Here is a 24,438-nt window from a genome sequence, read left to right as displayed (position 1 = left end):
CTTACCACTCAGAAAACGAGAAACCTCAGGAACAAGCCCCAGGAACTGCGTCCCAGGAGACGGACGATGGGAGATCCCGAGGGTCCTAGCGGCCAGGGGAGCAAGTTCTCAGAAGAATCTATTCGTTGGACCCCAAACACCCACATTGCACTCGAATTCAAGTTATCTGAGAACTGAAACGACATCCCGGGACGAACTGGAGAGGGTTCAACTGATTTACACACTGGGGAGCGGGGCTGGAGATTCTCCCAAGCCCCAGACCCCTCACACGCCTCCTTCTGCTCCCGCCTGGGTGGAGACGCTTGCGGCTGCCGCCAGACTCAGCTAAAGGGCAGAGATGCGAGAAGACGCGAGAGCAGGAGGAGGCCTAGCTCGCCCCGCACGAGCTCCAGTCCGGTTTTTGCCTCCGACTGCTGGCTCCTTTCCCTTCCCGCGGTCCCTCGCCCCGCCCCGCCCCGCCCCCCACCTTGGGGCAGGTGAGCGGCGGCCAATGGGCGAGCGCGGGGCAGGTGCCCGCTAACTCTCGCCGAGCAGCGCGGTGACCGAGGCCGGGCAGGACACTGCTGGGAGGACCGGGGGCGGGGGTCGGTCCCGGCTGGACTCGGAAGGGAAGGGGCCGGGCTCAGTCCCCAGGCGGTAGTGGCAGCTCGCAGCTTCGTTCGGAGCCCGTGCCGGTGCCGGCGCCGGGAGCTGCCCGTTGGCCGCAGAGGCCGGCGCGCCTAGCCTCGCGCCGTGGCCCGACTCCGCGTTCGCTGGCTCGCACGCCCCTCGCCGCTCCGCGCCTGGCTTGTGGGCAGGGGCTGAGCGCGGGCGGGCGGGCGGGGGAGGTGAAGGGTGCTGGTGTGTGTGCATGTGCCTGGCTGGGTGCACACCCCGCACGGCGGCGGCGCCAGGACGCGGAGCGCTCCCCAGAGCCCGGGTGCCTCGCTCGGCTCTGGCGGCCGCGACCATGTTCCAGCCCACAGCCAAGCGCGGCTTTACCATCGAGTCTTTGGTGGCCAAGGACGGCGGCACTGGAGGGGGCACTGGCGGCGGGGGCGCAGGCTCCCATCCCCTGGCGGCGACCGCCTCGGAGGAGCCGCTCCGGCCCACGGCGCTCAATTATCCTCACCCCAGCACAGCCGAAGCGGCCTTCGTGAGCGGCTTCCCCGCCGCCGCGGGCGCCGGCCGCTCGCTCTACGGCGGTCCCGAGCTCGTATTCCCCGAGGCCATGAACCACCACGCGCTGACCGTGCACCCGGCGCACCAGCTGGGCGCCTCCCCGCTGCAGCCCCCGCACTCCTTCTTCGGCGCCCAGCACCGGGACCCTCTGCACTTCTATCCCTGGGTGCTGCGGAACCGCTTCTTCGGCCACCGTTTTCAGGGTGAGTGCCCACGTTGTGCCCGCCTCGGCGGCCAGCCGGCGCCCGCGGTGCGGCGGCGCGCGGAAAGCTCGGGGGGAGTCCGGGGCCATTCAGAAGTTGTGTCAGAAAAGGTTGCAGGTCCACAGAGGCCGATTCCTAAGCAGGGAAGAGCCGCGCCAGATCCATTCGCTCTTCTGCCGCCTTGGTTTCCCTCCCAGAGAACCAGGTTGGGACCTCCAGGCTTTTCCAGGAATGATGCCGGTGCGGACGCCAAGCCCGGGCGCATCCTTGGAGCCTTTCCTGGTCCTCCCTGCGGCCTGCCTTAATGTCTCCAGGCTGAGCCAGTCCCATCCCAGAGAACTGAGCGTCGGCCGCCCTCCCTCCGACCCAGCTGGACCTGGGACCATACGACGTTCGCACTTCCACAACCAACTCCCAGGGATCCGCCTTCGCTGGCGCAAGGAGACAGGGGAAAGTCCACCTGCTTGTGCCGATTCTGTGGGAAGAAGGGGCAGAGGGGAGGGAAAACTGGAGAGTTAATGTTCAGTGTTCAGTGCTCCTCTGTTTGGGGATATTTCTCAGCAACCTCGGCCAGACTTCTCCAAGTCACACGTGCCTCTCGGACCCAGGGTGGGAAGGTTTGCCAAAGCAAACCGCATTCCCGCGACGCTCGCGGACTCGGGGAACCGACAGGCTGCTAGGGTACCGACTGAAGTCCTCCCAGGCAGGGGGCGGGGGCAGAGGGCTTTTAAGGTCGTAGGCAGTCTGAGCCCCCTAGTCTGCACTGGGCAATGGGATTGGTAAGATCCCCCACTTCTCTCTCTCTCTCTTTTACACACACACACACACACACACACACACACACACACACACACACACAAACACACACAGAGGTTTCAGTGGTCTGACTTTCTCCAAGCAAATAGTTCCATTAGTTTGGAGTTCGTTTTCTTCTTTGAATTTATTGATTTTTTTCTTTTCTTTTCTTTCTTCTTGCGCCCCCCCCTCACTTTTTTTGGAGTGGCCTTAATTTCTGCAGTAATTGGTTTAGTTTTCAGTTTTATTTTGTTTGTGTAGACCAGACCTCAGCCTTAGGTTTCCTGACTCAGAGCTAGGTAAACGGGCTCTTAGCAAAACAAATGAAAAGGACGTGATTAGAGCTTTGGCTGATCTGGTGGTAAACTGGATCTACACAGTCAAAATAAATTGGGTATTTGGTACAATTATCTAGATGATAGAAGAAAATGACCTCATGAAGCTTTCGCTATAGATGCTTAACTGTATCATGGAAAGCCGCTTTCCCCACCCCAATTTATCAGACAATTTTCCGAGTCGCAGCTGGCTCATAGATACTGACCTAGCAGATCCCACAAAATAAGGTAATTGTTTGAGCAAGAATTTTTGTGGGAAGTCTTGTCTGCTCTGGGGATTTCAAAGATTTGCCCAAATCATCCGGAACAACAAAAAATGCCTATGGTGTCAGCCGCTATGGGATAGAAATCTGTCAATTAAAATCAATGTTTACTGATAAAATTAAGTATTGTTTTAAATTGAGCAAACCACCTCGGTCCTCCATGGGCTGGGTCACCGGTCTCTAAACTTGGCGACTGCAGGCCAATTTGAAAGTCGCGGCTGTTTGTAAACCCTCGGGCTGGGGCGGCGGAAGGACAGGTGGTTAGCAGACCAGAGGAGGAACAGGAGCTCGAAGAAGAGGGCAGAACCGGTCCTGACCCCTGTAGTCTCTGCTCACTCGGAGATGGCCTCCCCGGCGACGCCCTCAGCTTTAGACCCGGCGCCCCATGCCCTCCGCGCTTCCTTTCCCGCCATTGACCTCGCCGACACTGGCTTTCAGGGTTCGAGGGCCGGGGCACCAAGGGTCGGGAACGCCTTGTAAGAGATCCAGCTCCGGCTCTGAGCATCCCCAGTCAGGCGAGGCTGAATAAATCCTCGGCAAAATCCTCTCGGAAATTGCCGCCGCTCCCTGAGCCTTCAGCCCCGGAGGGCACGTTGTCTAGTTGCAAAAACGGTTGCATTTTTCTCCCAAGAACTGTGTCTGGACGCGGAGATGGAGCCAAATGTGGTCTCATTTTTGAACACGAGAATCTGTTGGGCACGGAATGACTTTTTTTTTTTTTTTAGTTCTGAGAGGTTTTGGCTTCAGGGCTGGTCAGCGCCGGGGCAGACACCTTGAGGCCCCGGCGTCCTTGCGTCTTCGGGGGCCCTCGGGGATATGAGCCGAGTCATTTCAGGCCCTCCGGCGCCGCGTTTTCTAGAGAACCGGGTCTCTGCGATGCTCATTTCAGCCCCGTTTTAATGCAAGAACCAAAACCCTACACGAACGAAAAGGAAAACGTCTGCGTTCTGTGCGCAGCGCTCTCCAACAGTGCGGTCCCGGCGCGCAGGGTAGGGCTTCTCCGCTGAGCAAGGCTCTGGGAGAAGAAAAGTCAGCGCGGAATGGTCGGGACCAGGCGGGGGGACCCCGAAGCCGGAGGCGGCTTTCGAGGCCTGAAGAGGAGGGGCTGGAGGAGACAGCGAGTTAGCCGCACTTCGGTGCTATTTCCCTCGGACAGCAGGAACTTTCCAGGCCGGGAAGCTGCGTCGGGAGGGGGCCGTGGGAGATTAGGCCCTCGGGACTGGTGGTGGTAATGGGCCGGTGCTTCAAAGGGAGCCTTTGTTCCGGCAGGAGGAGCGGGGAATAGGTTATCTCCGTTCACGGGCGGGCTTCTCCTTCTTGTAGCCCCAGGCCCCTCCGCCTCGCCTTCCGGCCCAGAGCCCCCAGCTTGCCATAGCATCTCCAGGAGGCACTGCAGCTTGGGCCCCAGGCCTTCGAATCCCTAGTTCCCAGTTCCTGCCACCTCAGTCCTGGGAACGTCGATTGCTAGTTCCCAGCCATTGCCTTAAAGAGAGAGGCTGGAGGAAAACGGGGCAGAGTGGGGTTCAGTTAGGAGCTACAGGGAAGACTCAGCCAGCCCCTTTCCACTTTCCCGCCTGTTCTTGCCTAAAACTGACAGCCTACTCTCACAGACTGTCTCTAAACAGGCCACACTGCAACCCCAGTCTGAGAGCTTGTTCTGCTCTTCTGGTCCAATTAAGGCAAACTGAAGCCATGGTAGTTGAGGTCCCTTCTCCATAGATCAGAGTCAGAGTGGCCCAGGCTCGTAGGCATCACCCTGGTTCTTATAGAAACATGAAACTATGGATCAGTTTCTCAGGATGGTTCATTTTGTACTAAACATACTCTCCCTTACAGGAAAAAGTCCTTGCTTCTTTTGAAATCATATCTTTCATCAGTAATCAGCCTCTTGAGTAGTTTTTCCTGGTCTCTGCTCCTTCTTGGTCGGGTCAGGACTTCTGTGTTTCTGCACATGCACACACAGATTACAGGACACATGCTATCTGCCCCTTTGGGGGATTACAATGAACTTACAATGGCTATTCTCTCCCCAGCTGAAGAAGACCAAAAGCAGTCTGTCTTTCCCCTAAAATAGCCAGAGTCAAGCCAAATGGTCCTATGTATGTCAGGAAGAGAAGCTTGTTGTTTCCATCCTCCACCTTGGGCTTATAAAGACAAACACAGAGAACTCTACCGCACAAGTGACCAACACACAGCATGGAATTATAAAACACCCATCAAGTCACACACTGAGGCAGGCTGCAGTCCTGCTTTCTCAACCCCACACTACCCTTCACACTTCTGCATCCCATTCACTCACAAATCGAGGGTGTCTCCACACTGCCACTTCATTTCAGACCAGCCTGGGCCCCATCAAGTTGCTGAGGCCAAAGCCTGTGATCACAGGGGTGTGCTAGGCTTTCTCTCCCGCTCCAGCTCTTTTGTCCAGAGAAAACCACTGTTGGTATTTGACTTGAGCTTGGAATGCTATTGTTTTTTGAAGCAATTTATTTTAACATCAAAAAAGAGTGTTTGCTTCCCACCCACCTCTCCCACCTTTCTCTGTCCTCATCACACTGGCTCCCACTTGAGGCTGTAATCCTTTTCTGCACCTGGATCCTTCTCCTCCTTTCTCTCCCTCCTATCCCTCTCTGCCAGACCACCTCCCCTAATCATCTGTCCCCTCCATCACCACAAGCTAAACTTTTCCTTCTGTCAGGCCTGAGACTCTGCCCCCACCTTGAAGGACCCAGTGGGCAGGGTATCCCTGACCCTCCATCTTCCTGTGATGTGATCCCACTCACTTTTGTAGCAGCACAGATCCAGTCACTTGCAATGAATAAGGCAACTGGAAGTTAGTAGCTTCCCCCTTTCAGAGGACTCTGTCTCCCCCCACCCACCCAGGCACTGGCCACTCATTCCTAGGCAACGCTATTCCCCAGAAAACCCCAGCAATCAAGTTTTCCTATGTAGATGTCCAAAGCCCACAGACTTGGAGAAAATCAGGTCAGGCAGTTTCCACCAGCAGAGGGACATGAACGGTTACCTGGAGAGTTGTAGCAACAGCATCTCAATTATGTGCCCTTGCCTCGCTTACAGAGATAGTTCCAGAGATGGGAGAGCTCAACTGAATTATCCAAACAATTGTCTTAAGAACAAAACAACAAATCAAACTGAGTCAAACCAGTGGCCATTTCTGAAGAAATTAATTGGATCAGTCAATCTCAACTGCTAACTGTCAAAACATTTCATGCAGTGCTCTGCACTCTTGGTGGGTTAGGGTACTAGTTAGTATGTGCCACTGCATGGGAATCCATGGATGGTGTCAGGGCCTGTTTCCAGTCTTGTTGGCATGTGCAACCAAGCCAGAGGTTGTGTGAGGGCCTAGTGGGGGGATTCCTTGAGACTGGGGCTGTGGATGGAAGCTTGTTCTAGCTTTTGTAGTTCCTGACCCTACTACCTCAGCCCTATTCAGCCCAATGTCAGCCCCTCCTCCTGCATGTAGCAGCTGAGTCCCCATGATGGCCAACATTTGCCAAGGGACTGTTACACTCTTTGAAAATCCTGTATGGTAGATAGGAGAAAAAGACAGTAGGGAGGCTGGAGCATATATTACATACGCCCATGCAGAAACCAATATATCTATATCTATTAGAGAGAAAGATGACATCTAGTTATTTATACACATGTCTTCAGCACGAGATTATTCAGGGATGAAGCAAGGTCTTTTTCCACCAGAGAGCAGTAAGTCTGCAGGAAGAGGATTTTATCTGAAGACCTGGGGGGAGAGAGGTGGGATATTTGGAAGAAGTAACCTAACTGGAGACCTCCAGATGCTGTCTGGATTTTGACCTGGGCCCTGGCCTATTTTTACCACTTGCAGAGCCTCCGCTTGTTGGCAGGAATTTTCTATGGGCTAGTAGCCTGAGCATTTAGTTGCAAGGCTGGTTTAAGCAGGTGTGAAGGGAGAGTTCCTAAGATACCCTCAGTTCTTGAATCTGCGTTTGGTACGGGGACATCTGACAGCCAGGTTGTGCCCCTTGCCACTTTCCTGACACCCAGCCCTGTTTCTACCCCTGGTCCACTTTGAGGGGGACACGACGGGGCATACCAGACAGAGCTTCCCTTGGCCTCTTAGGCTGCTCAGGCACTGTGGACTCGGGCGGGTGGGCGCCTCTACAGACCCCGGCCCGCCTCTTGGCCCAACAGTGATCCGCAGCGCTGATTCCAGGCGTCCCCTGACCCGATAGCTCTCCCCCAGGAGGAGGTATGGGGAGAGGAGTGGACTTAAAGAAGGGGCGGCAAAAAGGAAAGCCGAGACGTGGGTGTGCGTGTGTCAAGGGTTGGAGAGTGCAGCGGAGCGCTCCGGGGCGCGAGGGCCGAGCTTGGGCGGCTTCGCGGGCGGCCGGGCCGCAGCTCACGGTGCCCTTCTCTCTGTCTGTATCTGCCGTCGGTGACGCGGCCACAGCGAGCGACGTGCCCCAGGACGGGCTGCTTCTGCACGGCCCCTTCGCGCGCAAGCCCAAGCGGATCCGCACGGCCTTCTCGCCCTCGCAGCTGCTGCGACTGGAGCGTGCCTTCGAGAAGAACCACTACGTGGTAGGCGCCGAGCGGAAGCAGCTGGCCGGCAGCCTCAGCCTCTCCGAGACGCAGGTAATGAATGGTCCGCGCTGCGCCCGGGGGCCAGGTGGAGGTGGGCCGGGCGGGTGCCGGAGAGGCCGGCCTCGCCCCCCAGCCTGCCCCGGCTCCTCCCGCCACCCCTGCGGCGCCCCCGCCATGACTGTCTTCCCTCCAACTGCGTACAGCCTCGAAGGGGCCACAGGACTTTTATTAAGTACTAAGGACCTACCCGGAGGCTGGGATCAAACCTTATTCCGACCCAGCTCACACAGCCCACGGGAGGTGCCAGCTGTCAGGAGGCGGCGGGCGCCCTCGGGAGCTGGCCGAGCGCGGAACACCCACGCCGCGGTCACTCCGCGCCCGCCCGGGCCCTCTGGTGTCGGCTCAGCCCTGCGGTGACTGCAGCCCTTCTTCCGCCACTGTTCTGGGGGCGCTCGGAGGGGTGTGAGGTGCCCAGGCCTGTCCCGTACTCGCTCCGCTGCCGTGCAGGGGCGACGGGGGCGAAGGCCTCGCGGTGGGGAGAAAGACCACGGGTCCCCGGGCTATATAGAGCAGAAGGTTAGCCGGGAGTGCGCGCCCTTGCCCGGGGTCCGAGGCCGGCCCTGGTCTCTGCGCAGGCGGGCTGGCACCGCGCTGAAGCGGCCGTGTGTGTGTGTGCGGGCGTCGGCGAGACCTGGAAACGGTGGGAAGGTAGATTCTGGTATCCAGGGCCTGTTTTCATCATTTGAAGAGCTGTTGAATTGGGGAGGGAATAAACTGCGATGGCATTGAAGGGATTTGAACTGGATGAAATTACAATCACCACGTAGTGTTTTTGTAATTGATTTAAAAAAATTAAAGAACTAGAAGGGAAGTATAGGGAGGCAGATTTGGCCTTATTGTAAGTAAAGACTTTGGCATAAATAAATGTCTGGAAGCACCGCTAAGCTCTCGGTCCGCCCGGAGTCCAGCGCGCTGGGGTGGCTGGTTGCTGCCCTGGAGGAGGATTTCTGTAACTGGGTAGGCTTTGGGAGACCTTAACTCCCTCGCGTCCCCGACAGCTTCCAGATTCGCAAAGAGAGAGGTCGGCTGGCGGCCCAGCCGCTCTCGCCCGCCGCCGGCATCTCATCTTCCGCTCCTTTTTCTGCTCGCCTCTCACACCACCATCCTCCACCCGAGTCCCGACAGAGAGATGGTGCCGGGCTGGGGGCGGGGGTGGGATGTGTGTGTGCAGCCTGGGCTCTCCTGGGTAGCAGTGAGGCTAGATAGAAGGCTTCATGTGGGAATCCAAATTCAACCTCGTCCCCAGCCTCGACCTCAGTCTTCCCGCTCACGACGCATGTTGGTATCTATGTCCTGTCTGATGCCCTGGTTCATCAATGCATTGCTTCTGTCTCGGCGGCACGACCCGGGCTTTTTCGGATTTGCTAGCCCGTCTGTTCTAACTGCAGAGATCAAGCTCACAAAGAAAAAAAAAACACACACACACACACACACAGAGTTAAATTTTAAAAACTTTTTTTAAAAAAAGGTATTAAAAAATGTTAATAAAATAACACCCACTTTTCCCTCTTCGCAAACGTTTTAAAATTTTTGTTTAAAACAAGGTGTCATTTAAGAATGGTATTTATAGTTACCTTCATTTAAAAAGTATTAGTTATTAAATTTAATTGCAGAAGTGTAAGAAAACAAAACCATTTATGTCCACCAACCACAGATTAACACTTGTTGAAATAATGTCATTTTTTTTAAACTTCCATATTTTTAGTTCAGTGAGAGCATTTTTAATTGACCTTCTTTCAACTGAACTTATCTGCCTGTCAATATTTGGGCCTAACAATGCCAGTTAGTAAACCTAATGATTGTTTCCTCTCATTTTTATTAGAAGGTGCTTAAACATATATTTAAAAGAAAACCAGATAGAAAATAAAATGGATCCAGCTTTGTTAACTATCAAAACTCATGGCTAATCTTGTTGCATCTATAAATGAGCTGGTTTAAGCATATGAAACAAACAAAATAATAGAACTGTGGGACATTTGAGCCTGAGAAACCTCCTTGTAGAGTCCTATCCTTCCAGGTGAGGCCTTTAAGATGGAGAAATGAACTAGGCAGAGCTCCCCAAGCACGCAAATGGGATTTCAGCATTTGCCTTCCTACTAATGGTGTGACCTTGGGCCAGTTACTCAACATCTCTGAGTTCTGGTATCATCATCCAGAAAATAGGTTTAAGGATCAGATACCTAACTTGAACTCAAATAATATTAATTATCACCCCCAGTACTTCTCTCCCCTTTGTTGAAAGTAATATGTCAAATTATTGTTATAATAAGGTCTACACCTGGAATTATTGATTCTTAGTTCAGTCTATTTCATCAGCAGAGCTACTTTCTGTCCCTTTTGTAACTATCATTTGGACCTAGGCTATATAATTAACTAATTATCTATCCATCTTGCTGTATTTGCCAGGCAAGCGTACCTGTCAAATCTAGCTATCAGCTATTTGTCAAGCTTCAATCATTCCCATCAGCCCCCTGCCATCTATTTCTACTGTCAATATCTATATTTGTCTCTCAGAACTCTCTATTCTGTCCCTCACAGATAGCTATTTTATATCTAGCCATGTACTTCTGTCTACTCTCATTAAATTACCTCCACAAAGCTGGTTAATTTATATTTCCTATTTATTATTAATTCTGTTATTATCTATCTGTTATTATTAATTCTATCATTAATTCTATCTCTGAACTATAATTCCTATTTACCCAACTGTTGATTATCTCTTTATCATCTACTCTGTTTTACCTTCTCTATATCTACCATCCATGTCAAACTTCCATCTCTATAGATCTTTAGCAGCTGACAATATATGCATATGTCTATAACGGTTATCATCTCATCAACTCTTGCTTTGTCTTTTTTTCTGGGCCTCAGTTCCTGATCTGTAAGGTTGAATAAAATGAACTCCAGGGTTCTTTCCATCCTTGAGCATCTGGCTTATCTATATTCTATTTCTCTGTATTTCTGTATAATCTCTCCTCCAGGTTCTCAGGACTCACAGCGTATCTCCTGCAATTTGCTATTGTTTAATAACCCGCCATGCCAAGTGTCAGACTATACACTGGTTGCATCCATCTCTCAAAGAAATCTTAAAATACGGATTCCTAGAGCCTGCTCAGGAGGTTCTCTTAGGAGTTCCAGGGTGAGACCCAGGGAAGTTTATAAAGTAGCTCTCTGGGTGATCCTAATGAACAATAGGCCTGAGCATCTCAACTCTGGGAGACAGAGGGCAAGCCTTCCTTCTTCTTGCTATGCCCCAGGGCCCAGTTCAGTGACCAGCAAGGAGTAGATGTTCCATAAACATGTACTGAATGAGTGGGCAGTTTTCTCTTAACTGTATACTTATCCGTATGCTAGTTTTATCAGTCATTCCCCTCACTCTTTGCCATCACTGCTCCCTTTCCATCCTTCTGCTTCTATGATTCCCTTGCACTTCCATAGCTGATTTTTGATCAGTCATAGGTGATGGAGTTTTATTGACCAATTCACGGATAAAACGTCAGGGAGGGTTAAGCAGATGGGTGTGTGGGTCTTAGTTCAGAGTTCAGGGGTATCTGTATGCCCAAAGCTCTAGCATGGGATGCTGTGGGTAGGCAACCCAAGCTTTTTAGTTGGGATAGGGCTTTAAATTGGTTGGGAGTGGAGTTAATGGCGTGGGTTAATCCAGGAGGAGGGGGGAGGGGCCCTGGGCAAGGGCTAGTTCTTCCTTCTAGCTCTTTGCTCCTCTTTGCTGTAGCGCAGCCCAGCAGTCTGACCAGGGTGAAGGCTATCTAAGAATCAATCCTGGTGGCCGGTAGGGCAGAGTCGGGCCTGCGTTATATCAGACCCTCGAGTTTGAGTGAGCTTGTGTGTGTGTGTGTAATGAGCATATGTAACATATATGTGAGGCTTCTCTGGTGGCTCAGCAGTAAAGAATCCACCTTCAATGCGGGAAACACGGGTTTGATCCCTGAGTCGGGAAGATCCCCTGGAGGAGGGCATGGCATGAAGTAACTGGCCCAAGGTCACACAGTCAGTTAGCAGGGAGGCAAATACTGCAGTCCCATTTGCCGGCTTGGGGAGCTCTGCCTAGTTTGTTTCTCCACTCCAGTATTCTTGCCTAGAGAATTCCACGGACAGAGGAGCCTGGAGCACCACAGTCTGTAGGGTTGCAAAGAGTTGGGCGCGACTGAAGCAACTTAGCACACATGCATGAACATATGTGTGCTCGTGATGTGGAGGCCATGTGGGCTGAGTGCGATCAGTGCCCAAAGGTCAGACGCTGTCACAGGTACACATGGCATGGAGCGCCTCTGTGAGCTTCTGTGCGTGCGGGGGGAGGGGCGCATTAGTTTTAGGGGGAGGGGGAGAAAGCATTTGGTTGCTCCAGCTGACGGATTGGTCAGTATTTCTAGCTGTTCCTCCAACTCCAGACGGTTCAGGAGGTGTTTCTTGACCTACCCTGGCTGAGTTTAGCTGAATTGTGAGGGGAAGGGATGCAGAAATGTGGTCTCTTGGCCTTGCAGATTCCTCAGACAGTGCATGCAAGGGGTGAGTGACTGGAGTCCCATTGAAGCCACAGCTGTGGACTGAGGAGGTCAGGGGAGAGTTACATGGGCGGAAGGCTCCTGGAAGACCACAGCCATGGAGACAAGGAGGGTCGTCTAGACTGGTGGGAAGAAAGGGGGAGGGTTTGGGATTAAGATGGTGCGGGAGCTATTGAGTGTGGCTGCCTTCTTAGGGCCCAAGAGCATGGGTGGGGGCGATCTTGCTGCTGCTACTGCTGCTGCTGCTAAGTCGCTTCAGTCGTGTCCGACTCTGTGCGACACCCTAGACGGCAGCCCGCCAGGCTCCCCTGTCCCTGGGATTCTCCAGGCAAGAACACTGGAGTGGGTTGCCATTTCCTTCTCCAATGCATGAAAGTGAAAAGTGAAAGTGAAGTCGCTCAGTCAAGTCCGACTCTTCGCGACCCCATGGACTGCAGCCTACCAGGCTCCTCTGTCCATGGGATTTTCCAGGCAAGAGTACTGGAGTGGGGTGCCATTGCCTTCTCCGTTGGGGGTGATCTTAGGAGGCAGAAGTGTGTGGTCACCTGCCTATGGGTTTTCCCCAGAGGGGCATGGTAAGAAGACTTCCTGCCTGGAATATCTCCCTTTGGGGGATGGATAAAAGGGAGATATCCAAGGAACTTGAATTTTTGGGAAAGGTTACTGGCTCGCTGTGTATTCTGAGATGGATTCATCCCTTCCCTAAGTATTGGCTCTTCTCCAAGAACTTCTGCACCTCTGAAGGTCCAGGAGTCCAGTGGGAGACAGGAGAGGACAGGAGAGATAAGGGAGGCTGGAGTGGTTCTCTGAGGGTGTGGTCCTGAGAAGATAGGCGAATCTTGTGATGTCTCCCTGAGAGTGAAGGCATCCAGGGTGGACTGAGAGAGAAGGAAGCCAGAAAGCTTAGGAAGAGTTAGGACTCTGGTTGATGAGGAGCCAGAGGCAACCTCAGTTTGGGGGAGTGAGGGGTGAGCTTAGCATGGCATTGGGCTTGACCTTTAGCGTGGGAGCAGTTCGGGGGGGCAAATGTTAGGAAGCAGGTCCCCAGTGGAAAGGGCAGGGAGGCGAGCTGAGGAGTGGCTTGATTAATGCCTCCAAGCATCTGTCTAGTCTGAGGATGGCAGACTAGAAAGAGTGGTGTGTCACTGTGTCTGAGGTTGACAGAATAGAAGGACACAGGCTTAAATTAAAACAGAAGACGTAATAGTAGGACATAAGGAGAAACTTCTTGTATCGGAGTTACAAGACTCAAATGCCCTTGATAGAGGTTTTTGAACTCTTTGAGGAGAGGACAAGTATTCACCTAAAAGTGTGCAGGGGCCCAGATAGGATGGGCTAAGACTGGGGAGTGGTGGAAAAGAAGGGATCCAGACCTGGTTCATTCAAAGGTAGTCTGAAACATTGGCTGGAGCTATAGTTTGCTCGTTGGTAAGTTGAACTGTCCATTCACTCACGCACATCTTCTTTCATCTGTGTATACAGTGATCAACCCACTAATGCTTTGATACCTTCATTCATTCCTTTGTTCATTCATCCTCACCAGTTTCACCTGAATCAATCAGTCAGCCTAATTCAAGCTGACCCTTGTCCCCTCAACAATGGATCTTCCTCTCCACCTTCCTCCTAGAAGTGGTTAATCCAGTCCACAGCTGAAAGAATTAGGAACTGACCCTCTTATAGAAATGGCCACTGAAGTAAGCCAAGAAAGGATCCCATCTCTCTAGCAGTCAGCAATTTCCAAACCCCCTTTCCAGTTAAGAGTCTAATCCCTCTGCCACTGATTTTCTCCTATTTGCCAAGTTGGCACAAGTGCCTCTTTCCTAGAGCACAGGGCTCAGTCACTTCACTTCTGCCCTGCCAGCTGAACATACCTGGAACGTGCCCACTGGGCCTCCAAAGCCAGCTAACACACCACTTTTGTTCTCCAAGTTCCCATGCTGTCTGATGAGGAGACAGAGGTTTGAGCAAATAAATGAACACGTTGCTGGAGTCACTGTCACTGAGACAGAGAAAAGCACTAAGGAAGTACAGACCGGCAGTGGGCCACATCCAGGGACAAGGGGACAGAGCTTCAGAGGCCAAGTAAGAGTGTTCCCAGTGGCGTAACTTGGACAAAAGTGGAGACTCTTGGAAGGATCTTGCTTATCAGAAAAACTGAGAGACACTGAGTGTGGTAGGGACTTAGAAGGCCACAAGGAACCTCTCTCCAAACCCAGAGGGTTTCCCTGCTCAGAAAGCCAAGTGTGCCTTGGGCTTAAGGAAAGGTGAGTAGCATGCCAGTGTTGGGGGCAGGCAGTGCAGAGTAAGTACAGTCTCCCACGGCCTCTGCCACTGAGCTGGTAGCCACGTTATGTGACCTGGCTCCTTTCTAGGTTTTCTGCCCTCTAGGGAAGGAGTTCTGGGATGACCCCAGATTTGCCTGGCTGGACTGGAAAGTTCATGGGGTGTCATTCCTAACTCTTACCACACTTGGGCCCAGTTCCTTTTCTTTTACCAAATAAAAAATTACTATTAATTGTTATAAGTAAGCATTAAAGAAAAGTCGGAAAAGTGGAAAGAAGACAAGTCACCCATACTTTGGGTACATTTCCTTCTAGTCTTTTTTTCCCCATGCATAGGCTTTGTTTTTCCATGGTTGTGATCACACTGTGCCCAAACTGTGCATCCTGCCGTTTCCACTGATATTACTAAGTCATGAGCATCCCCTTGTTATTACAGTCTTTGTAAACAGCATCTGGACACTCAGCCCAAGGCTGTTCTCCGGAAGATAGCCAGGCTGCCTGGGAAGAGAGTTTTTGTCCCCGTTTCTAGAGAGCGGCCTCCTTGACCCTAGTAGTTTTCATGGAGAAAATATTCAGAATTGCGTTTCATTTGGGTTGGCCAGGAAGCTGTCCCTGGTGTGAAAACATACTCTGTGCCCCAAGTTCCACCACTAAAGCTTTCACTCTTTGGGCCAGTGATGCTGGGCAAGGGTAGCAGGCTAGGCTAATCCCTCTAGAGATGAGTCTCCTTTCTGGAAGGAGACTTGGGAATGCATGGGGGAGGGAGAAGGTACAGAAAGGGCCCTGTGTTCCTGGTGCCGCCCCAGATCGTGCATCACCAGGCTGGCCATGCTTAGCCCTCAGCCAGCCCCTGGGGCTCTCAGGAATACCGCCCCAGCCCTGCATCCAGGCCTGAGTCACACATACGCCTTGCACAGGAGGCGGGGCGAGCTCACCCGCCTACGGGCTGGCACAGTCACAGTGGGCTCCAGGGTGGGGGGCAGGGGCCAGGCTGGCTGCCAAATGGTTCTGCCGAGAACCACCCAGGGCCCAGCCAGCCCTGTGCCTGAGGAAAGGTGGGCACGGAATCCAGAAACGCTGCCCCTGGAGCATCTGCCATCTTCTCCATCTATCTGAGCTGGGACATGTAGGCAATGAGTTTGAATCCAGCCCTGGAACTGAAGGAAGGAGGCCTCCCCTCACTCCATGCACCAAGGCCAGTCATCTCTTCCTGTCCATGTGGCTGTTCTGTGTAGCACTGAGCGCTGGCTGCCCTCACACCCACCCTGGTGCTCGGAAACCAACAGGCAGGACCGATGGTGCCATGGAAACCCTGGGAGGGACGGTCTCCACGGAGGGGACGGGGGGCAATGTCTGCAGAATGGGAAGGCGGGGCGTCCTGAGCATGAAGCTGCCCCCTGGGCCTGCGTGCCAGTCCAGCTTTGTCTGCCACTACCTGGCTTTGTGGCTAAGGCCTATGCTTTTCACCCATTCTCAGGGAGCAGGGACAGATCCGTGTAGTGTCTCTGAGGATCGCCTTTAGCTGCCCCAACCCCAGGATTCAAGGTTCTCCCCTAGTAGTCACTGCTGTTGCCGCAGCGAGGTGCTCACCGTTGTTCCACACACACGACCTACCGCTCACCACCTGTATGGGGGCCAGGGGTCACTCCAGCTGCAATTGTCTGCATCTGTGCTTAGTTGCTTCAGTCGTATACAACTCTGTGTGACCCCCATGAACTGTAGCGCTCCAGGCTCCTCTGTCCATGGGATTCTCCTGGCAAGAATACTGGAGTGGGTTGCCATGCCCTTCTCCAGGGGATTTTCCCAACCCAGGGATCGAACCCGAGTCTCATATGTCTCCTGCGTTGGCAGGTGGATTCTTCACCACTTGCTCCACCTGGGAAGCCCATCCACTTGCTTTTTAAATGTGCTATTATTTCAGGAAACCCTCCGTGCCTCATAACCCTGCCCCTTGGCACCACCTTCCCCAGGTATCCTGTGGAACAAAAGCCCAGAAGGTGCCCTAAAGCTGTAAAGGGCCCCAGAAAGCATCTCTCTTAGGCATGAGGGATTTAAGTCCAGAGAGGGGAGGGAACACAGCAGATGATCACACTCAGCGCCTCCCGCCAACTCTGAGGGTGATCTGGCCTGGCCTGGTGCTGCAAGGCCAAGAAAAGGACTGTGTAGTCAGGAGGAGTTGACAAAGTGAGGTTTCCTCCACAGTCCTCAAGAACTAAAACTATAAAACTAGTGAAGGACCAGGACGATCCTCCCAGATCATGCAGGACAGGGTGTTAAGGGCTGTTGTGGGCTGGGCACTGAGCAAATGCTGGAGGAGGCAGGAGAAGGCGGGATGATGAGATGGGACTGAGTCTGGGAGGCTTCCTAGAGGGGATGGGCTTAGCATCATGGGCCCGCCCTGCCTCCGCATCACACCGGAGAGTTGTTGGCCTCCAACCCCTCTCCTTGTCAGGGCTCTCACTGCCTGACATGAGTTGGGGGGCTCTCTGTGTTTAAGAAGGAGCTCGCTTCTGTCCCCTGGTATTTCTCTCAGCTATTCCTTGTGTGACCTGTTCCCACATCTGGATGGGCTGCAAGGGCTGGTGATGTGGAGGCAGCAAGTCCAGAGCACTGGGTGGGGATGCAGACACCTCAATGTGTCAGGAGGATGAGGCCTCCATTAGTGGATTTCAGACTACCCTGAGGAGCTGGCACCCAAGCATCCCGGACTCCCCACCCATCCAGCTCCAGCTCTGAGGCGGGATGGAGGATTCTACCTGAGGTTACTAAGACAGGCTCCTCTTATGAGACAGACTGACCTGGATGGTATGAGATGTTGGCGCCTCGAGCAGTGGGGTCTGTGGGCCTCAGAGAGCTCTGGCTGTCCTGGACACTGCCCTTGGCAGGGACAGCACCTCCGGGTTAAGTGGCTGTGTCTGCTCTGCGTCTTCGTGCTGCTCTGAGCACAGGGTTGCCCTGGGGGTGGGGCTCACCCCAGCCATCCAGACCCATGTGATGGCTACAGGAACCAGGATGCGCAGCAGCTCCATGCCCCCTCCCTCCCCTCTGTTGCTGCTGCTGCTGCTAAGTCACTTCAGTCCTGTCCAACTCTGTGCAACCCCATAGACGGCAGCCCACCAGGCTCCCCCATCCCTGGGATTCTCCAGGCAAGAACACTGGAGTGGGTTGCCATTTCCTTCTCCAATGCATGAAAGTGAAAAGTGAAAGGGAAGTCGCTCAGTCATGTCTGACTCTTAGCGACCCCATGGACTGCAGCCATGGCTCTTCCATCCATGGGATTTTCCAGGCAAGAGTACTGGAGTGGGGTGCCATTGCCTTCTCCGCCCCTCTGTTGAGGGGACAGCAAAACAGCCCCTCTCAGGCCCACTGTGCCCTGGCCCCCCTCATTTGCATCTGGGAGGGAAGACCTCCAGACCCATCAGGTGGCACCGGCCTTCGGAGACGGCCCTGGTCTCGATTTCCCCATCCGGCTCCCAGCCCAGCCTGAAGGCTGAGTGGCTGCTGGGGGCTTCCTGGGTGTTTCTCACCTGTGCCCCTCCCTCCCCGGCCCAGGTGAAGGTGTGGTTCCAGAACCGGAGGACAAAGTACAAGCGGCAGAAGCTGGAGGAGGAAGGGCCCGAGTCGGAGCAGAAGAAGAAGGGCTCCCATCACATCAACCGGTGGCGCATTGCCACGAAGCAGGCCAACGGGGAGGACATCGACGTCACCTCCAATGACTAGGGTGGGCAGCCGCGACCCCACCAGGGCAGAGTGCCACGCGCTGCTGGCCAGGCCCCCCCACCGGTGGGCCCAGCAGGACTCTGGCCACTCCTCGGCCGGGCTGCGTGGAGGCCTCAGGTCACGGCCCCGGAGGGCTCGGCGCCTGGGGCCACCACCGACAGAGGGACAAGATATGGGCTGGCTGAGGCCCGGGACTGCTCGACCTTCTCCTTGGAGAGCCTGCCCGCCTGGGCAGTGCAGCCTCCCAGCCACTCTCCATTTCTCTTATCTCCTTTTCGTTTTGACGCATTTCTGTTTTAATTTATTTTGCAGGCACCCGCTGTAGTTCTTAGTGATCCCCTCGTGTCTCCCTTCCCTAAGGGAACAATAAAAGTCTCTCTCTTAATGACATGGGCATCCAGCTCCAACCCCAGAGCCTGTGAACCTGGTGGGTTCTGGCTCTGAGAGCCACAGGGGGAACCAGCTGAGCAAGCTTGTTCAGGGCCTGGGAATCTGGACGGGGCCTTGGAGACTCAATCCACTGACTCTTCTCTTGATGGTGCTTGACCCTGGTCTTTAGCTCCAACTCCACAGCAAGAGATACTAAGGCTAGACGTAGGGAAGGACCACCCTATATTCTGAGGGAGGCTATGCTCAAGTCTTCCCAAACTTAATGAATGGTGAGAATCAGGCCCAAGTGGGTCATGGAGGAGAGAGCATCCATATTTCTCCATGCATGGAGCTCTAGTGACTTCTCCAGTGGAGGGGAAGATGGGGCTGGGTAGAGGGGGCACCCTTCCCAGAGGCTGACCACCTCTGCCCCAAGTCCTGCCCCACCAGGATGCTCTCTTGTCCCTGCAAAGCCCCTCTGGGTGGATGAAAGCTTCAGAGACAGGGCTTCAGGCTGAGCTCACAACTGGTTCCTTAGGGCCTTCCAGCCTGGGAAAGAGCTCGAGGCAGGGCCCACCGATCTCTAGTTCATCTGCCTCCAATTTGCTCACTTGTCTTTCCTGCTTGTCACGCAGCTCAGTTTCCTTCATCCTAAGAAAACCTCTGTTCGTAACCTGTATCCCGTGCCTCTGGCCCTTACCATGGCCAAACCTGCCTCTACTGCTCCATCTGGCACATGATCCACACCCCTGCTCCCCACCTCGGCCTCCCCACTGGGCGGGAATTGAAGACTGTCCCCAACCATGCCTACTGCCACCCCCTTGTGGCCCAACTCGATGCCTCCATCTGGCTTCACTGCTCTCTATCTTAGGCCATTACCTCCTAGGCTCCCCCACCCCTCCCCGCCTTCATTCCAGTGCCTCTGATGGCTCTTCCTGCCTTTCTGAGTCCTCCCTACTCTTATCCCTGTCCCGTCCCCTCTGTCTACCCCAGAGTCAGTCCGTGCCCCACCTGCCTCCCTCGCTGTGCCCTCTGCCTGGGCCTTCGCACCCACCTCCAGGACTTCTCTTTGGTTCCTGGTCCATGCCACCAGCTGACCTCTGCTGAGCTGCAGACCCACGAGCAGGCTGCCTGCAGCACCCCATACCCCGCAGCAGCTCATGCCCAGCCTGTTCACAGCTGACTCATTGCCCTATCTGTTCTCTAGGACTGCCCACCTTTGCCAACAACCAAGGTTTCTTCTACCTTGGGAAACAGTGTAGATGGATCCCAGGGGTTTGGGTTGGGAGGGGAGGAGTGGGAGACCTAGTGAGGTTTGTGTGGATGTCAAGGATGAGGCCCACTTCAAAGGAGCTGTGATGTGCCTAGGGCTCTCTTCCTCAAGCCCAAATAGAAGCACATTGCCCCCGTGCTCAGTCCCCCACTCTGCCCCCTTCTTTCCCACCCCTGGCCTCTCCTCCTTCACTCCTGGTGTCCTCTGCTCCCGTCTCACCCACATCATCCCTGTCGCCCAGTGAGTGAGGGGTTTTGCCTGTGCTGTGTCTTTCCTTAGCCTACTCTTGGTACCTACCTAGAATGTCCTGGGGGTTGATCAATGTTGATGTCATTGAAAAGATGTCAAAGGCCAAGCTTTGTTGCTTGAGGCACACGAAGGGATCTCAGCACAGAAGGTGCTATTGCTGGGGCCTGTCAGTGTCTCTCGTGGGTCCAGTGAATGCCAGAAACCTAAGGGCTGCATTCCATCCCAATGCCTCCCTCCCAAACATCAACCAGGAAAATGCTTCCCTCACAGCCTGAGAGTCCTAACCTGGGTAAGTCCCAGTTGAATCTCACAGTGAACTTTCGCTCCCAGACAGGTAGGATAACCTCTGGGGAGCATGTATGCGCAGATGGGGTGAAGGTGAGAAGAGGAGGCATTTTTTCTTTTTTTGCCCCACCAGGGGTGGAGGAATGGGTAAACTCTTCCTCCCTCACTTGGTGGGGGAGGGGATGCAGGAAAATCACAGCAGAGCACCCCTGTCATCCCCATAAAGGGCTGGAAAGGACTCGAGGAAACCTGCCAATCTTCCCGGGCCAGGCCTGCAGGGGGCGGGGCGGGAGTCCCCGCGGCACTCCCAGCCATGCCCCGTGTTGTGCCTCTCCCCGCAGACGGTAAATATTGGTGTTGTGACTTCATTAATAAAGGCTTCTGTGAGCCTGAAAAACATGGAATCAGGATGAACTATTTTCTGAGCTGTGGGCTTGCCAGGTTTGCTAATTTGGGAGTTTTTGGGCCCTCTCCAGGGAACAAACCAAAGTCTCTCTCGAAGAGACACAGATGCAACGGGAAGGGGAGAAGCAGCGAGAAATGATGCTCCCTTCCCTCCCCCAACCATGCCTCCCCCCCCCCCGCCCCCCGAGATCAGGGCCCTGCGGAGGTGAGGACCAGGAGGTGAGGGCCAGGACGAGGCCTGCGGGTGGACAGGACCGCTCAGCAGGCCTTCCCTGGGCAAGTCGACTCAGTCGCAGCCCTCGGTTGGGCTGGCCTCCCGGGGCCCTCAGAGTTCCACAGGCTGAGCTACTGACAGCACCTTGAGAACCGCAGGGGCACGTGGCTGAGGTGGAGGGGACGCAGGGAGCTGTCCTCAGGGCTGGTGGCCTATGCGGCGTGCCTCCCTCCCAGGGCATGATCTTGGCACATCCCCTTGTCCATGGGACTTTCCGGGCCTGGTGCCTCTCCGGTCTCTGCAACCATGGTTGGGCTCCTCCCTACTGGGGCTGGGATCTCTTCCTGTGGGGCTTCGTGGAACCCTCACTCATAAACTGGGTTCTTCTGCCTGGGAGGGAGCTGGGCCGGGGCCCATAGCCCTCTCTGGGGGCGCTGTTCAGGGCAGCCCCCGGGGGAGGGGCAGGGAGGCCAGCAGGCTGAGCGGTGGTGCGGGGCCCAGCCAGCTTTCCTGTCAGACAGGCGCTGCCAGTGCAGAGCCAGACATCGGGAACAGGTTTAACCAATTACCCGAGCACCCCATCTGCTGTCTGGGGCGCGTGTGAGGGCGAGTGCGTGTGAGGGTGTCTGGGCGTCTGGTGGGGCTGTGGGCGTGCTGCATGTGACTGGGACCACGGGGGCGTGTGTGGGGGTGTGGCTGCAGGCCCCAGTCGGCCCCCTCGTTTGTCAAAGACTGTGGCTCCTGGCTCCCGGTCCTCCCAGACGTCCTGAACCTCCTCTCAAAGCCTGAGGGTCTACACAGACCACCCATCCAGCACCCCAGCCTCTCACCCCCTTTGTCCCTCTCCACACCCACTCTTCGGGCGAATCAGGGCCCAGCGTCCCACCTGCTTTCCCATCCCACGTTCAGATGTCCGCTCCTCTCAGACCACACGCTCTTTCCTGTCCCTCACACGATTTTCCTCTCCATCCCTGCTCTCACCTCGCGGGCCCCTCCATCCTCTGACATCCCCTGGTCCTGCCGTTCCTTAGCCGCGCCTGGAGAAACCTCACACTTGCTTGAACCCGTTTTCCCACCTGCCCTGGCAGTTGAGTCTGTGAGACCATCGGACCAGTGAGCTACGTGGCACCCCTCCGCTGAGATCTCACCCCATTTATAGGTCCATCCCTGTTCTCCATGGGGTGTCTCAAACCTCTCCCCAGGGTTCTCCCCCAAACCCCTTTCCTCCTTTACCCTCAGCAGAGGAACTTACTTCCATCTAGAAGCACTAGAAGGGAGCACCTTCGTATCAGCCAGGGGCCCAGTAGAAAGAGATGGTCTCTTCAAATGCAGCACTTTGAGGAGAGTTAAATAAAGGAGAATCAACACCTTTTAGGAAACCAACAAGAGATGTTGCAGGACCCCAGGACTAGCAACAGTTGGGAACCCATGTGGCCTTCAGGCCTTAAGAGGCCAAGCAAGCGCAGGAGCAAGTACCAGAGCCTAAGAGGACAGTTGGATGGAGGGGCCCCCAAACGAGCTACGGACTTTAGGAGCACGAGGCCCACAGACTGCAGGGGGCTTCCGAGGGGAGAGCTCCAGACTCACTCTCCTCTGATGCCCCAGTCTCCTTCCGGTGACTCCCAGTGGCAGGAGCCAGAGAGCAAGGCCGTAGGAGTCAGCCTCCTGGGACGGACTGTGGGTGGAGACGGTTGCAGAGTGGATCAGGAGGGCCTAGGGAAGCTAGCCTCCATGCCCCACCAGCTTCCCACCCTCAGACCCACACCCCCTGCATCCAAGCTGTTCTCTCCTCTTGCCTCTTGTTACCACTCCCTGCCACCCTGGGGACCTCACTTCTGGGTGGTTCTTCCCCTGTCCTGCCTTTACACTCTCTTTCACCCCCGTCCTTTAGAGTGCTGACCTGCCCAAGTCTCCCTCCTAGAGCCCTCACTTAACCCCATGTCGTGCTGGCAGTCAGTGGGAGTCCCACTAAGTTCTCACCCATGGAGATCTGTGCCCATGACTGCACTCCACTGAGACCACTCTCTCCAGGTCTTTCCAAGACACACCTTGGTCTTCATTCTCCTTCAACTCTCAGCATCTATTAAACACCCGGACAACCTCTCCCACTTGAAGCATGCTCATCTCTTGTCGTCTGGGATTCCACACTCCACTCACCTTCCTCTTTCTTCTTGTATTAGTCTGTTAGGGATGCCACAACAAGCACCATAGACTGAGTGGCTTAAACAATAGGATTTTTTTTTTTCTCATAGTTCTAGAGGCTAGAAATCCAAGATCACAGTGCCAGCAGGGTTGTTTTCTTCTGAAGTTTCTCTCTTTGGCTTGCAGATGGCCGTCTTCATGTTCACCTGGTGCTCTCCCTCTATGCGTGACTATGTTCGAATTTCCTCTTCTTATAAGGACAGCAGTCATGCTGCTGAGATTTGGGCCCATCCTAATTGATCTCATTTTAACTTAATTACCTCTTTAAGGATTGTACCTCCAAGTGGAGTCACATTCTGAGATATTGCGGGTTGGGACTTCAACATACTGGGGAGACATAGTTCAGCCCACAACACCTTTCTTGGGGCTGAGCTTCTTTGCAGTCCTCACAGATGGGGACTCCTGGAGGTCCTGGCCCAGGTTTCCCTCTACGTACTCCCCCCGTGGTTGCCTCTGTTCCTTTAGCTCCAGGTGAAAAGTGAAAGTGTTAGTTCTTCAGTAGTGTCTGATTCTTTGTGACCCCATGGATCGTAGCCTGCCAGGCCCCTCTGTCCATGGAATTCTGCAGGCAAGAATACTGGAGTGAGTTGCCATTCCCTTTTCCAGAGGATCTTCCTGATCCAGGGATTGCACCCTGGTCTCCTACATTGGCAGGTGAATTCTTTACCATCTGAGCCACCAGGGAATCAATAAATGGACAACATACCGATCTGCATCGATTGGGATTGGATACCCCACCCTGCCTCCTGAACTCCAGACAGGCAATCCCAGTTGACTTCTGGCGTCTTGACTTGGTTGTCTCATAGGAACCTCTAGAAACTTGCGGAACAGAATGCGTCATCTTCTCTGCAAGTTTGTTCTTCCTTCTCTGTCCTCAGCTCTGAGAAATGGCACCACCATCTATGTCCTACAAAGCCAGGAATCCAGGGCCGTCTTGGACTGTCCTCTGCCATCCTTTCTGCATGAATCAGCAGGAGCTAAGCAGTCCTGAACCTCCTCACTTCTCTCCATCCCCATCCCATCGCTTGGTCCAGGGTCCATCTTCCCTCACCTTGACTGCCGCAGAGGTCTCTTCCCTGGTCTCCCCGGCACTCTTGCCTGTTCACACTACCCTCTGCTCTGTTGACGGCTGACTATCCATTTCCCTACTTAAAGCCTCTAGTGGCTCCAGCTGTCTTCGGCGTTGCAGCTGCCGGCTCACTGACATCTCCAGTGTCTTCCTGCAACTAGCCTCTGGAAGAGTGAGGGTCCTGCTGCACTGTCCGTCCCTCTGCGTGCGCACATGTGAAGAGGCTGAGAGCCAGCCCGGGCGGCCAGGGGCTGATGGCAGCCCCCTTCCCTCATTTCCCCGCTGGATTTGTGTGGGGATCTTCAAGGGGTGTCTGGTGCCTCTGTCTCATCTGTACACCTTCTCTTTTCCCTTGTTGTTCTGTCCTTCCTTCTCTTCACCCCTCTGCAAGGCCCAGGGAACTGGAGCGAGGTGGGGTCTCCAGATTCTAGCTCCAGCTGAGGAGCTGT

At 54.5% G+C, this 24,438-nt stretch overlaps 1 protein-coding gene across 2 annotated transcripts; it reads left to right on the top strand.

Moving 5' to 3' along the window:
• The first annotated feature begins 850 nt into the window (after positions 1 to 850).
• On the top strand, positions 851 to 18,311 carry EMX1 (empty spiracles homeobox 1). Of its 2 annotated transcripts, none has more exons than XM_040223934.1 (3): positions 851 to 1,364; positions 7,205 to 7,389; positions 17,756 to 18,311. In XM_040223934.1, exons 1-3 carry the CDS (start codon positions 851 to 853, stop codon positions 17,921 to 17,923), a joined length of 867 nt encoding a protein of 288 aa, XP_040079868.1. In that variant the 3' UTR covers positions 17,924 to 18,311. The 2 variants fall into 2 exon arrangements, with proteins under 2 accessions (XP_040079868.1, XP_040079870.1); XM_040223936.1 differs by having other exon boundaries at positions 950 to 1,368; positions 7,209 to 7,389.
• The last annotated feature ends 6,127 nt before the right edge of the window (positions 18,312 to 24,438 follow it).

The sequence above is a fragment of the Oryx dammah genome, unplaced genomic scaffold, assembly GCF_014754425.2.
Source record: "Oryx dammah isolate SB20612 unplaced genomic scaffold, SCBI_Odam_1.1 HiC_scaffold_25, whole genome shotgun sequence".
Taxonomy (NCBI): Eukaryota; Metazoa; Chordata; class Mammalia; order Artiodactyla; family Bovidae; genus Oryx; species Oryx dammah.
This window is presented reverse-complemented; position numbering and strand designations above follow the sequence as displayed.